The 12,431-nt window shown below is 38.8% G+C and overlaps 1 protein-coding gene and 1 long non-coding RNA gene across 2 annotated transcripts in view; one reads left to right on the plus strand and one right to left on the minus strand.

The window, feature by feature from the left end:
• Positions 1-183: 183 nt before the first annotated feature.
• On the plus strand, positions 184-4,757 carry LOC138007033 (uncharacterized). Its single transcript, XR_011123983.1, has 2 exons — positions 184-323; positions 1,502-4,757. It is a non-coding gene; the product is annotated as an uncharacterized lncRNA (long non-coding RNA).
• Positions 4,059-12,431, minus strand: part of LOC138007032 (dual specificity protein phosphatase 1-A-like) — a 9,933-nt gene continuing 1,560 nt past the window's right edge. The window contains exons 2-4 of the mRNA XM_068853710.1: positions 7,016-10,054; positions 5,577-5,987; positions 4,059-5,191 (exon numbers count right to left, since the gene is read on the minus strand). Coding sequence (XP_068709811.1) covers positions 4,818-5,191; positions 5,577-5,987; positions 7,016-7,394 — 1,164 coding nt within the window. The 5' untranslated portion in view covers positions 7,395-10,054 and the 3' untranslated portion in view covers positions 4,059-4,817. The remainder of the gene's footprint in view (positions 5,192-5,576; positions 5,988-7,015; positions 10,055-12,431) is intronic.

Consider the following 12,431-nt stretch of genomic DNA (forward strand, 5'->3'; position numbering starts at 1 on the left):
AAAGAGAGAGAGAGTACATGTTACGCATGCATTGATTCAGCTCACCATGGAAATACGTCCATGAATAAATACGCTCTTTAGTTTGACATGAAGCATGCGTGATTATTAATTATCTTAGGAGAAAACGGATGTGTAGGAGGGCATGCTACAAAAAATCCTCTTGTTTGCACAAATGCAAACACCTTATGCCGCTCGAGCTATCATAAAATACCCTGATACCGTCTTAAAGTCTGCCGGTAACGGGTTGCCGGTCCTCCATTTCTTTACCCAAGGTTCACCTCGCCGTGTGTTGCCTATCCTTAGGGGCGAGAATCTGAGTGAAGGTAAATCGAGACTTAATGGCGAGTTTAAGCGGAAAATCGGGACGTAAAGTGGGCAAACTAATTAAATACATTCGACCAAAAACAACGCACAACAATAGCATTGGACTATATAGCGCGCAAAATGCCCAGCCGAAAACTTATTGCAACATGCTCTTTCCGCTGTTCTTATTATTGGTTGCTGAACAAGGCAACAACATTCTTAGTTTAATATTCGATAAGTTTAGATGTTCATGGAACATCGACGAAAGAACTTTAGCTGTGAACCTCTTTAACCATTCCTATAACTTGCAAATAATCGTAGTTTCAGCAACTCTTTGTATTGGTTGAACTGAATTCGCGTGATGTGTGCCGCACTCGGCATACGGTCAGTTGAAGGAGAAAAGTGACAACTCGGACCTAATTACCTTAGGCCATAACTCGGTTTGCCGCAAAATCCCAGTTCACCAGTCAAACCCGCTTAAAATCCGTCATGCGGTGGCACCAAATGGCCAGCCTCTGAAGCCGTGATCCCCAGGTATCATGCCAGGATCACTCTTAAAGGCTCCTGATATCTGACGAATTTTACTCTAGTTTAGGGGAAACTGGCCCTCCAATTTTGCTATGTCTCAAAAAAAGCGTTTATAAGATTTCTGATCATCTCTATCGTCTTTGCTCAGTTAGCCGTGAGCAAATTAAATGAGGGAGGAAAGGAATGATCAGAAGACGAAAAATAAAGAACGCCGGGATGCGTGACCAAGATTTACGTCGTGCAAACGCCCTATGGTCGTCATCAACATTCCATTATTATTATTATTTTTTTAGATTTTGTTAATAGGATCATTCAAACTAATCACTCAAGAATTTACTTGAATCTTGTCCGCAGAGCAAAAGCATTCATTTCGATGCAATTAAAATCATTTTATGCAAAGGTTCAGACTACACCGGCCTTACCGGCGAAGAGCTAATATCAAGTCTGTGAAAAGAAGAGCTTGTCACTCCTGTACGTCACCGAGACCCAGCAATAATTCTGAAGTATCGCACGGTTGCCAACCAAGATAATCCCGTTGGAGACCAGTTGACTTCTTAATTTAAAAACTACTGCATTTGTTGTTGCATGTTAAATTTAAAATGTAACTTAATGTCGATTGGGAATCATGCCAGACAAACTGATCCGGTCACTGTATTTGTATCTTTTTTAGCACACTGTGATGTCATCGTTCAGTTTCTGAAAGTTCCAGGTCATCGTTTTCACCGGATAGGTATCATGGACAGAAGACGAATGCCGCGGATGAATACCTGTGGAAAGGTTTGAAGTGGGGACAATTACAGAGCTGTCCTGTCCGAAATGTTGCAAGTGTTATGGTGGCCAAGGCGAAAGGCCGGTTCGACCTCTGCGACTTTCTGTTCTGCTGGTAACAAAAGAATGACAAACTGAAGTTATACGCTAGGAATAAGTATGCGCGTGAGAGACGAAAATTCACAGCAGAATTCGTTGTCATGTTTTATTCCAAGAAGAGGAGATTGAGTAATTCAATTAACGTTGTAACCTTGACGTGATGTTTGTCTCAGAAAAACAAAGAAGTGCTCAAAACGATTCTTTTATTGTTCTGTTATCAGGGGCGGATCCATACCGGTTTCCACTGTTTTACGGAAATCGGTCAGAAACTCGGGAAAGAGGACTTTGAAGAGTTAAAATCCAAAAAATTCCCGGGGATCATGCGCCCGGACCCCCTAGAAACTCCTAGAAACTTTTTCGTGGTTTTGGAAACCAGTCATCATTTATCCTAGATCCGCCCCTGGTTATTCTTTTATCCGTCCAGAAAGACGGAAAGACATTTCGGCTAAAGTAGGCGGGCTATCTTTTGGAAATTGAGAACAGACATCAAAGCCATCTTAGTTTTTCTGAAATATAGAGGAGCGCTTCCGCAAACAAAAATCGGCGATGTTTGATCACCATATTGCACAAACGTAACAACGAATGTCACAGGGTTCATGTCATAAGGTGTTGTGGTTTTTCACATGCAAGGAAAACGAATTAATGACCGACGGGCTGCAATGTTCAGTACAGCTGTAACTGTCTACAATGAGGTGTGTAAAATTGTATGCGTGATCTGTGGGAAGTACTTCAGGCAGATGGGTATGACAATGATGCAAGAAACAAACGAACTCACAGTTCACGAACAAAAGACGAGACAAGGCGAACAAACCTTCCTTGGACAGTAATTAGAGTTAGCGCTGGTTGGCTATCCTTGAATAAGACTATATATTTTGCGTGTGTGATCTTTAGTATGTAGCTGTGATCAGTGGCGTGGCAGGCATGTTTCAGAAAATTCTTGCGTCCTCTTCATTTCAGCAAACACTGTGACCGCGTTGGCAGAATCTCACAGAGCCCGGTATCAGTTCTCTGAATCCCCAAGAAGAAAAGATAGCAAATGAAAGAAAACTGAAGTTTAATTGTTAGGCATGAAATTGGGGCGAGCGTCAGTAACTAAGACTATTTCACTTAGGCGGACCACATACTCGTCTGCAAGCAGTGTTTTTGCTTGTTTTGCATACAATAAAATTTTGTTCGTTATCTTGGCTGAAACAGTCTAAATTTTCTTCTACACGCAACTGTTACAGACAGATTCGAGAAAGATGGATATATGTCTATATCAGTAACGACATTAACGGGATGTCGATATTAACGGAAAAATCTTGAAGACTTGCATGCGAAGACTGTGCCGGTCTAATTGTCCACGATGAACAATCGTTTCCGCGTCGTATTCAGTAATATCGTCAAAGTTGAAGAGGAGTTCGAATTTAAGGGCTACTTAGTTCTTCATCTTAAGACCAATCTAGATTGCATAGTATTTGCTATCAAAATCTAATAGTGAGTATGGAAAAAGGATTGACGTTTGATGTACGAAAGAATCGCCACAACCCACCTTCCATTGGGTAAACTGAATCGGAAACTGAATTGTAATAAATTTCGTTGTCAACGAAAAGCACATGTCTAGTATAAACTACTTATTAAAAAATCTATCGATCGCAAAAAACTTGAAAACGTTTTTGAGTTACTAGTCAAGGGGTTACTACACTGAAAAGCTGAGATACGTACCTACATAGGTTATTTAGTAACGCCGCTTGGATACCATTTCCATAACAACTTCTATAAAATTCAACTAATCGACATCCTGGTCATTCTATGACTTTACTAGAGCTTAGCCAGAAGAAAATTCTAATGACGTGTCTTGGTTTAGATCATTAATGTAGAAGATCCAGATCACCAGCTCGAATGTCCAGTATGGCTTACTAAGCATATCTACATTTCCCAGAAGTAGACCGATGAGCTTTTATCAATAATTGGTGACTGGAGTGCTATTAATTATCCATGAGACACAGGCATTCACTACTTGCACAAATCCCATAATACACCTTTTTACCCCCAAAAAATCTGCATAGGCATTGTTATCGACTTCTCTTGGGACATTTTCATGTCCCAGGAGAAATTGCAAACAATGGTTATGCAAAAGTTTTGGGGGGTAATAGAGGTCTACTATGGGATTGTACAAGTAGTAAATTCGTTAACGGGCGAGTTTTGATAGATCACCTGCACGGAAGAGTGTGCTGATGAACATTAGAAAGAAAAGTCTGGTCAATCCCCAACCTCTCTCGGCGGGCTTTTTTCCGCATTACCCAAAGAAAACGTCGACTTTTTTTATAATCAACATTGGTTAACTCTAAAGGGATAAATGATTCATTTTAAGGCAAGACTTTTTCATTTCATTTTTATTAAGGCAACTCTTGCCCGTAAATTATAATTGTTACACTTAACTCTTCGTCTTCGTTTACGAATATTATCTATTGTCAAAGTAAAATACATATATACATTTTTAAATAATTGTATTTGCACCTCTTCGTCACAATCTATATTTACATCATTATATGCCTCTTATTTATATATTTCAAATATCTTTGATCGTTTCAATATCTACATATTATATTAACTATATTCAGTCTTTTGTATAAGTACAAAAATAAAAATATATCACGTCTGAGTTCTATACTCGTACCGTTATACAGCACACTCTGCATGAATTGAACTGTGTTTTGGTCAGTTTTTATAGCTTGGGACCAAACTCCGCAGTGGGGAATGCGGCTCAGTTCGGTCACCGATTTTTCCTGCCCTGTTCCCAGAAATTCTTTCTAATCCTACTGAGAACACTGGTCTCATGCCATGTGTTTATTCTGCTCTTTTTTATGCCAATTTACAAGGAATTATAATAAAATAATTCAGATAAATGAAAGCAAGATTTTTGCTTTTCGTTGCTATTGCTCTTGTGATCTAACTATAGCGGGGAATATGAATGCGAGATAAGCGATTCCTTGAGGAACCATAAAATTTGTTTCCCCAGAGAAATATTCGTCTGTTTAGAAATAATGCAATTTTGTTGACTTCGACGTAAAGAAGAATTGTTGTCCGACCAAACCAATCGACACGTTTATCAAAAATAATTGGGGAAATTTTAGAAACTACATTGGCGACGTAACAAGCCCAGGCGGATTCTGTTTGGTGCCTGTCAACTCTGTGCCACATGGAAAAGGAGAAAAACTAAGAAATCCGAACGGAGACGGTGTCCCACAACACTTTGTCGGTGTACTTAACATCAGTTCACTGCTTGAAACTTTTCTCTCTGCTGATTGGCTCTCACTTTCCCAATTCAACAACTGTCCCATGAAGTTAAAGTTTGGTGAAATAATAGAGCGCCGCTTCTTTACGTACTCATAAGCTTCATCAAGTCTGAGCCTGTATCTACTAATTAAGTATGCTAGGCATATGGTCGCTGATCTGGATATCCCAGCTTGGCAGTGGACTAAAACTCGTCCTTTTGAATTCTTTACTGAATCTGTAACAAACAAATGAAAGGAATGATAGTTAAGATTAAACAAGACTATCCTCACATTGCTACGACTTGGATCTATAAAGAGTCTAATCTCTCGCTGCGTTGAAGCATGACTTCAGAATGGAAACACTTATTACGCTGCCTTTGACTTGGTAGCACATACCATACAGTCACTCGTTTTAGTCCTTCAATCTTTCAAACAAACGTTCCTTAACACCTACGCAACATTTTGACAACCTCCGCCAATTATTACGGAAAAAGACTACAGTTCGCTTTTTCGATATCTAGACTGGGGCGTTCTTCAAACTAAAGAAGGACAAGAAAATGGATAACAAAATTCTCGTAGACCGTTGAAAATGTCAACGATCAAGGCGCGTTTAAAACTCACCTATAAATTTGGCCGCTTCTTCGAACCATTTTCCAATATCTGCAGTGTAGGTGTCATCCACAGGGATGGATTTGTAATGAAATGTGTTTTCGAAGAAATTCGGAATGTTTCGTGACACATTCACGATAGAAGTGATTCCAAGTCGTTCGAGCACCTCTCTCTGTGAGGCATGTATTTCACTGCCGAGATACAAGTGTTTTAAAATTTCAACTGGTTCGTTTTGCTTCAGTATAGAACCTGGTCTTGCCTCGGACTCCTTGCTTTCTGAATCAACTTTCGGGTTCCAAGTCCGCCTGGACTCCTTGGCCTTCAGTTTCAATCCAAGGGGACCAGAGCCTGTTTGCGATGAGCAACTCGGTTTTGCAAAGAAGCACATTGATGGATAAGTACTTGAAAATCTTTCAAATCCTCCTGCAATTTACAAGTAAATGAAAAAAAAATTAGTGAATTGGAAGACGTAAAGTAGTACACTAGTTTAATTTTACAAAAATCAAATCTTCAAATATGGACAGAATCTTATTAACTCCCTGTGAAATGGCACGGAAATCTACGCGTTTAGGTATCAATTCAGCTGTTTTGAACAAAGCACATATTTTTGCGGTTAACTTGTTTAAACCAACCATGACCATTGCGTCATGTTCTGAAGTGCGTGCCAATTAGACTGACTTATTTTAAGGAACTGAGCAATCGAAGCGTATTACGAAGTCTCCAACACAGTACGCATATATGAGTTATTATTTTATTAGAAATCTTGCGTTTTAGGATTTCGAGGAAATTCTGAGAAGAGATTCCTTGATGAAACACAAACAAAATCAAATCAAGTTTTTGCGTGCTTGTTGTCGTTTCCAGTCCACGTGCTCCGGTTTGGCAAGGTTACAACTTCCAAAATTAGAAACATCACGTTTACAAAAAAGAAATTTCTCCAGCGGAAAACCGCAACTTTTCGGTTTGAAGTTTCTTTTAACTCACGCTGACTAACATCAAATAACGTTTAAAACCATATCAAAATGCAATCAATGAAACCACCTCAAACAGCAACTTGTCAAAACACTTGTAAAAAGGATATTGGTTTACAAGAGGGAATGGCAGATCGATTGCACGCGTGATTCTTTGTTTGTTAAAAGTTCCCTCCATATTTTCAGGACAAAGATCAAGTCATTAATTCCTGAATTCTTAATGAGATAGGCTTTTTGTTTTGGTCACAACTACGGATTCATTCAAGCGAAAAGGATTCATTGCAAACTGATCTTAAGCTTATTACCCTGTCAAACGTTTTGATCCTGTTTCATGAAAACGAATATGATGGAACTTAGACCCGAAAAGCGAAAATATAGAAAGTGACAATATTATTTGACAAGCGTATTCTCACAGATCAAGAACACGTGGCTAGTTTAACAATGAACATCATGACTCGTAGTGAAAGAACGAACAACGCTCACCTTTGATAAAATATAAGTTCTTGGTTATTCTCTCTCTTCTTAAAAGCATGAAGATAATTCTCATTGTATTGTCTTTTTCTAACTCTTTCCAATCTTGAGTGCGGTCCTCGTACAAAATCAAAGTTTCTGACTCCGCGAGCCGTCGTTTGGATTCAGTAGAGGTGAGTAGGCAGTCTAAGGTTGACGTTCCGCGGTGAAGTCTTCGTTTCACTATGGGTGGGCAGTGAATATTAAGAGCGCCTCTGATGTGTGCTGAGTTGAAGGACAGAAACGAACGGCAGTCAATAACAGTGCACTTCTGGTTGAGTGAACCAGCCATGTTAACGACCGTCAGCGGAGCAAGGGGCCAAATCAATTCGTGGTCCTCCATAACAACCATAGTCTTTGATTCAATGTCCAGTTTTCACTTTATCTACTTTCTGCTGCGCTGCAGAAGTAAATTGACCAAAATATTTATTCCCTTTGGATATACTGTTTGAAGAGCGATTATGATTCAACTGGCGAGTGGTTGAAAAATCTTGCATTTATATTCCCGCCCAAAGCCCGCCGAACAACTATTTTTAGCCCTTGCTACGTCACTCATAAGGCGTTTTTTTGTTTTGTGGTGTTGCGTATCACGAACCCATGCCCTTTATTGGAGGACGTCAAATAAAGCGATGACAGGATAACAAATACAAGACAATGGAAAAAATTCCGCCAATGACAGAAATGCTATCGGGTTTTCATCAAGTGACGTCTAAAGTAAAACAATTATCAAATTTCAAGAGCCTTTCTTTGAAGGATATATCTTTTCAAAAAACGCTTTCGCAATTAAAATATTTGTGTTTGCTTACGATAACATTCGGCAAATGGTTAACTGCAAAGATTACAAAACATTTACGAAATAACATTAGTCAGCTTTCACCAATCTTCGAAACATCAGGCTTAGACATAGCATTCGCAAGACTGGACAAGTCAGTTATTTGATCGCATGTTCGCCAGTCGATCGCTGCCAAAAATGTTTTATGGGAAATTCTGGCCAAAACTGCTAAGATGTTTAGTATTTTTTTCCACGCAGGTAATAGCATGAATTGTCTTAAGCATTTTTAAAACTATTTTTATTTTTTTCCAGCGAAGCCATCTGTTCAGTGCAAATATTTTAAGTGTTTTTGTAAGGCAGATCAAGTATCAAATCTGATATTTCTCTTACCACAAAAGCCTCGCCCTAAATTCCTACTAATTTCTCAAACCCAGCGGGCTATGCTATCACATCACCCAATCTGATTGACCCTTAACTTAATATTCATTTCGTATTATTAGCTAAAGCTTTTAAACTCACTTTCTTATATTGAAAGGTCTTGAAACTAACTTGAGTTCAACCCGTTCCGTTTCCTTATTCTCAGACCGAGGAGCAACCGACAAGCTTCCTCCGAGATGCGCGCGCCTTCCCGTCGCGGGTTTTTTCGTCAAAAGGTACAAATTTTGCATGTAATTCGAACTTAAATAAAAGGAAGTAAGACTTGCAAATTAAACACTATTTTTGTTCCAGGTTTTTCTCTTTGTCGTTGGAATTTGACATAAATATCTTTTCCGCCCAAAGGAAAAGAGAATTCAGATTGAATTTTTATAACTGAGTGCTCAGACTACCAAATCTAAAAAAGCCAAGAACTCGGAATTTAAGAATTGTTCAATTTGTGTTATTTATTTATTTTCCTAATTTTTGTCAAGGTAACGATTTTCATGTTTATGAATCTAAATTCTGTAGTATTTATAAGAAATACGTGCTTTCAACCCAAACTGTTATTGAACAAAAATGTGTTTAATTCTTTGAACAACGGAACCTAGGCGTGTTAAGCTAAAAATACAAATTGCCGAAAACACGATTGGAAACAACTACTTTAGTGAACGGCATTGGCAATTCGCTTTATTCTCTCCTACAAAACATATTTTAGCATTAATTAATGAAGCTGAGAGCTGAATGTCACACGGACAGACAAATAGCAAAGTGGTTATTTTGCCATAAAGTGTGACCAAGAAGACAAAGGGCATATTGAAAAAGGCTTACAAGACAAGTGATTTCATTTGCTGCAGTATTGCGATCACTTCAGAGCATTCATAAATCTACTAAAATGATATATATTCTGTAATACATCAAACTGGTAAATAAAAAGTTCCAATGGTTCGCCTTCAGTTTCCTCACACTTGATCAGCGAACTAAGAATGCTGTGTTTAGCCATTGCCATCATGATAGCGAGACACAACACAGAATACACTTGGGCCCAAACAGAACCTTTCGTTAAATTATCTGTTCGGAAGGCCTTTGATAACCTAGGATTTAGTTTAGGGAATTTTCACATCGAACTTTCGTGATAGGAAAAACTTTATGCCTGTTGCTTTCTGATTGATAAAAATGCCGTTGTTAGTACCGAAACAGGCCAGCTATGACATACGGAAATGATACAATACCTAAGATTTTCGGGAAGTAGACAAAAATGCCCTAGTAAATTCGAAAAGCTTCAAGTTCCCCTAGAATAACTGAACAGATAAAAATTTTACAGCGCAGCCTAAATATGGAACTACAAAACTTTACACCCGGAAAACACCCGGAAAAACGTCGCTGGGTGCTGAATACACAATATGCACTGAAAGCAGGTGATCATGACTTAGTGGTAGATACTAGGTTCTTTCAAATGATCTGAAGGATTCAGCCAGACTGCGACACCACAACATGTCCATAGATGTTGGGAGAGGCGAAGATCATGATGTAGGCAAGGACATGCCAGAATTCCATTGATACCGTATTTATTTACCTATAAGCCGAGCTATTTTTTCAAAAATTTGGATTTGTATCGACCAAAAACATTCTAAACAAGGGGGTTCGGCTTATAGCAGAGAGTTTGATCGATTTTTTTCTCTCACAGGTGTTGAGAACTTATGGAAATGTCACGCAAATTCTGTGATCGGCTTGCTAATGGCTAATATGAGTAACCTGTCCATAAACGTTTCGCTTTCAGCAATAGACCACTTTCGATATATTAAAATTCAGCTTGGCAGCGAGACCTAGAGGACACAAACAAAGGAAAGTAAATGAACATGTGTATTCATTTTTTTTTTCTTGTACTCTAAGCCTCACTACTGTAAAGCAAGCTGAATTTTAATATATCGAAAGTGGTCTATTCCAGTTAGACTATTTTCATGATGTTCCTTTGGCAGTACGTTTACCGGCTGAGCAATCACCTATGAACTGGCTTCAAACCCGTGGTTTGGTCACTGACGATGGGGAAAATACCTTTTATTGAGCAAAGTTCTGGAGGACGACTACATTAGGAAGCAGGGGAAGTTTTCGTAAGCCAGTTTCACAGCCTTCTCGCGCCCCAACAACATAAGAGATTTTCTTTTCATTCACCATGACGTAATTGTCCAAAACCGATAATCCTTGCGACAACTGTTTTCATTCCGATTCAAGGACAAAAATTAATGAAAATTAAAAGGATTCGTCACAATTAACGGCTTCACTGAGAAATTGGACAACTGGAAATGCGTGATGTCTGCATCATCAAGAATTGAATTCTTTTACCTAAAAGTTCTAATTTTCCCAACAACGACGAGAAAATTCCAAAAAGGCCTTCCACTACTTCCAATATAATTTCTAATTTAAGGAGTGAAGCAGTTAAGCGGATCAGTTGATTGAATCAGTTACGCAGATCGGCTAGACATCGCTTAATTCCGCATTAAACTAATGTTTTCAAAAATTCCTCATTTCTTACTGTTATTATGTTTTCGATGAACGGATTTTGTAAAACTTGTGCAACTAGAATTCAATCTTCTGAAGTTTGTTCGCCGGACGTCCTGTTGTTTCGACGGCGTATTACTATATATAGCGATGTTGCTCGGTGCATCAAATATAACTTGAGGAAGACACCATAAATACTCTTGTTTTTCGGCCATTTGAACTTGATCAAAAACAATAAACAAAACTGGACACACGACAAACTGACTCCCACAGATCGTGGGCTGGTCAGCAATGATTATCAATTGCTTAATACGAAATGGGGAGTCGTAATGTAGCAGTGTAAATTACAAAACAAGATGGTGCTGACTTCAGGATTCGACAATATACCACCTTTTTGTGCGTTTTCACAGTGCTCGCAAGCCTTGTCAACCGGCATTAAAACTAATTTGTCTATCTCATTCGCCCAATCTTTCCCAGCCCGGCTTGTCCTGACAAAGGTTTCCAAGAAACATTTATTTCCTGAAGCGCTCAAATTATTGGTTTAATAAATTGGGTGACAAATTGCCGCTTACTTTTGGCGCGCAATTTCAGCGTTAATTTATAATTTCACCTGTGAAATTACAATTGTTGCCACGGAAACTTTTCCTGCAGTGCCAAAATGGCGTCTTATGAACGTAATTTGTCACCCATGATAGTAATAGCTTATCAAATGGTATACTCGTGAAATTAGGGAATAATTTCACTCGCGCTTTGTCCAAAATCAAATAAACGGACAAAACGCGCGTGAAATTATTCCCTAATTTCACTCGTCACCATCTGATTACTCATACTAACCAGAAGAATAATTTATCTAGCATATTTTTCTCGGCAGATTGTGCATCACTTCGTTTAGTGAGGGAATCACAAGTTAACGATTAGCTTGAGGCGCTGCTACTCTTCTTCCTTCAAACGGGTTAATGTTGTTCTTATCAGACGAACTGAATACGAAGTCGATTCCCGCCTCGCTCAGCTCTCACCCACGGTAAAATCAAATGTTCCCGAAATAGAAAAACGTAACTTAAACTAGGAACACTTTTTTCTTTGCCTTTTAAATTGTTTTGGGTTTGTGATACGCGGAAAACATTACTCAGTGCTTTGCGATTGAAACGGGAACGATAAATAGACTGAATTCGGTAGCCTTCTAGTTGATAATCCAGTTGAATGTTGATTTACATAAGATAGTCCGTTTATAACGGCCTTTGTATATTTTTACGACACCTTCTAACAAATCATATCACGAAGTATTTATAAGCAACCGTTTACGACCTTTTAATCGCAAATAACTGTGCGTGGAAAATTAGTCAAATAATTGATGAAACCACAGGCAGCCCAAGTTCGGTGTGCGATTATAGACTTTGTATGGGAAAATTAACTTTGAGCTTATACTAAAATGCTAGAATAAGCTGTAAATGTAGCTAAATAAACTTCAATTACCTCTACGTACAGTTGTCCTCGTCTTTTCTGTGCAATTGGGGGGCAAACTGTGTCCGTTTTAGTTCTTTTTGTGGCTTACGAATTTTTACATGTTGTCATTTCCCCTCATAAAGAGGAGAAAGGCTGGTGACTCGAGGCGATCTCGTCCCACAAATTGCTCTCGCATCACAAAGAAACGGTCAAATAATGTTCGGCTTTCTATAATCTTCCCATGCGCTCGACTAGATGTGT

The sequence above is a fragment of the Montipora foliosa genome, chromosome 6, assembly GCF_036669935.1.
Source record: "Montipora foliosa isolate CH-2021 chromosome 6, ASM3666993v2, whole genome shotgun sequence".
NCBI classification, from domain to species: Eukaryota; Metazoa; Cnidaria; class Anthozoa; order Scleractinia; family Acroporidae; genus Montipora; species Montipora foliosa.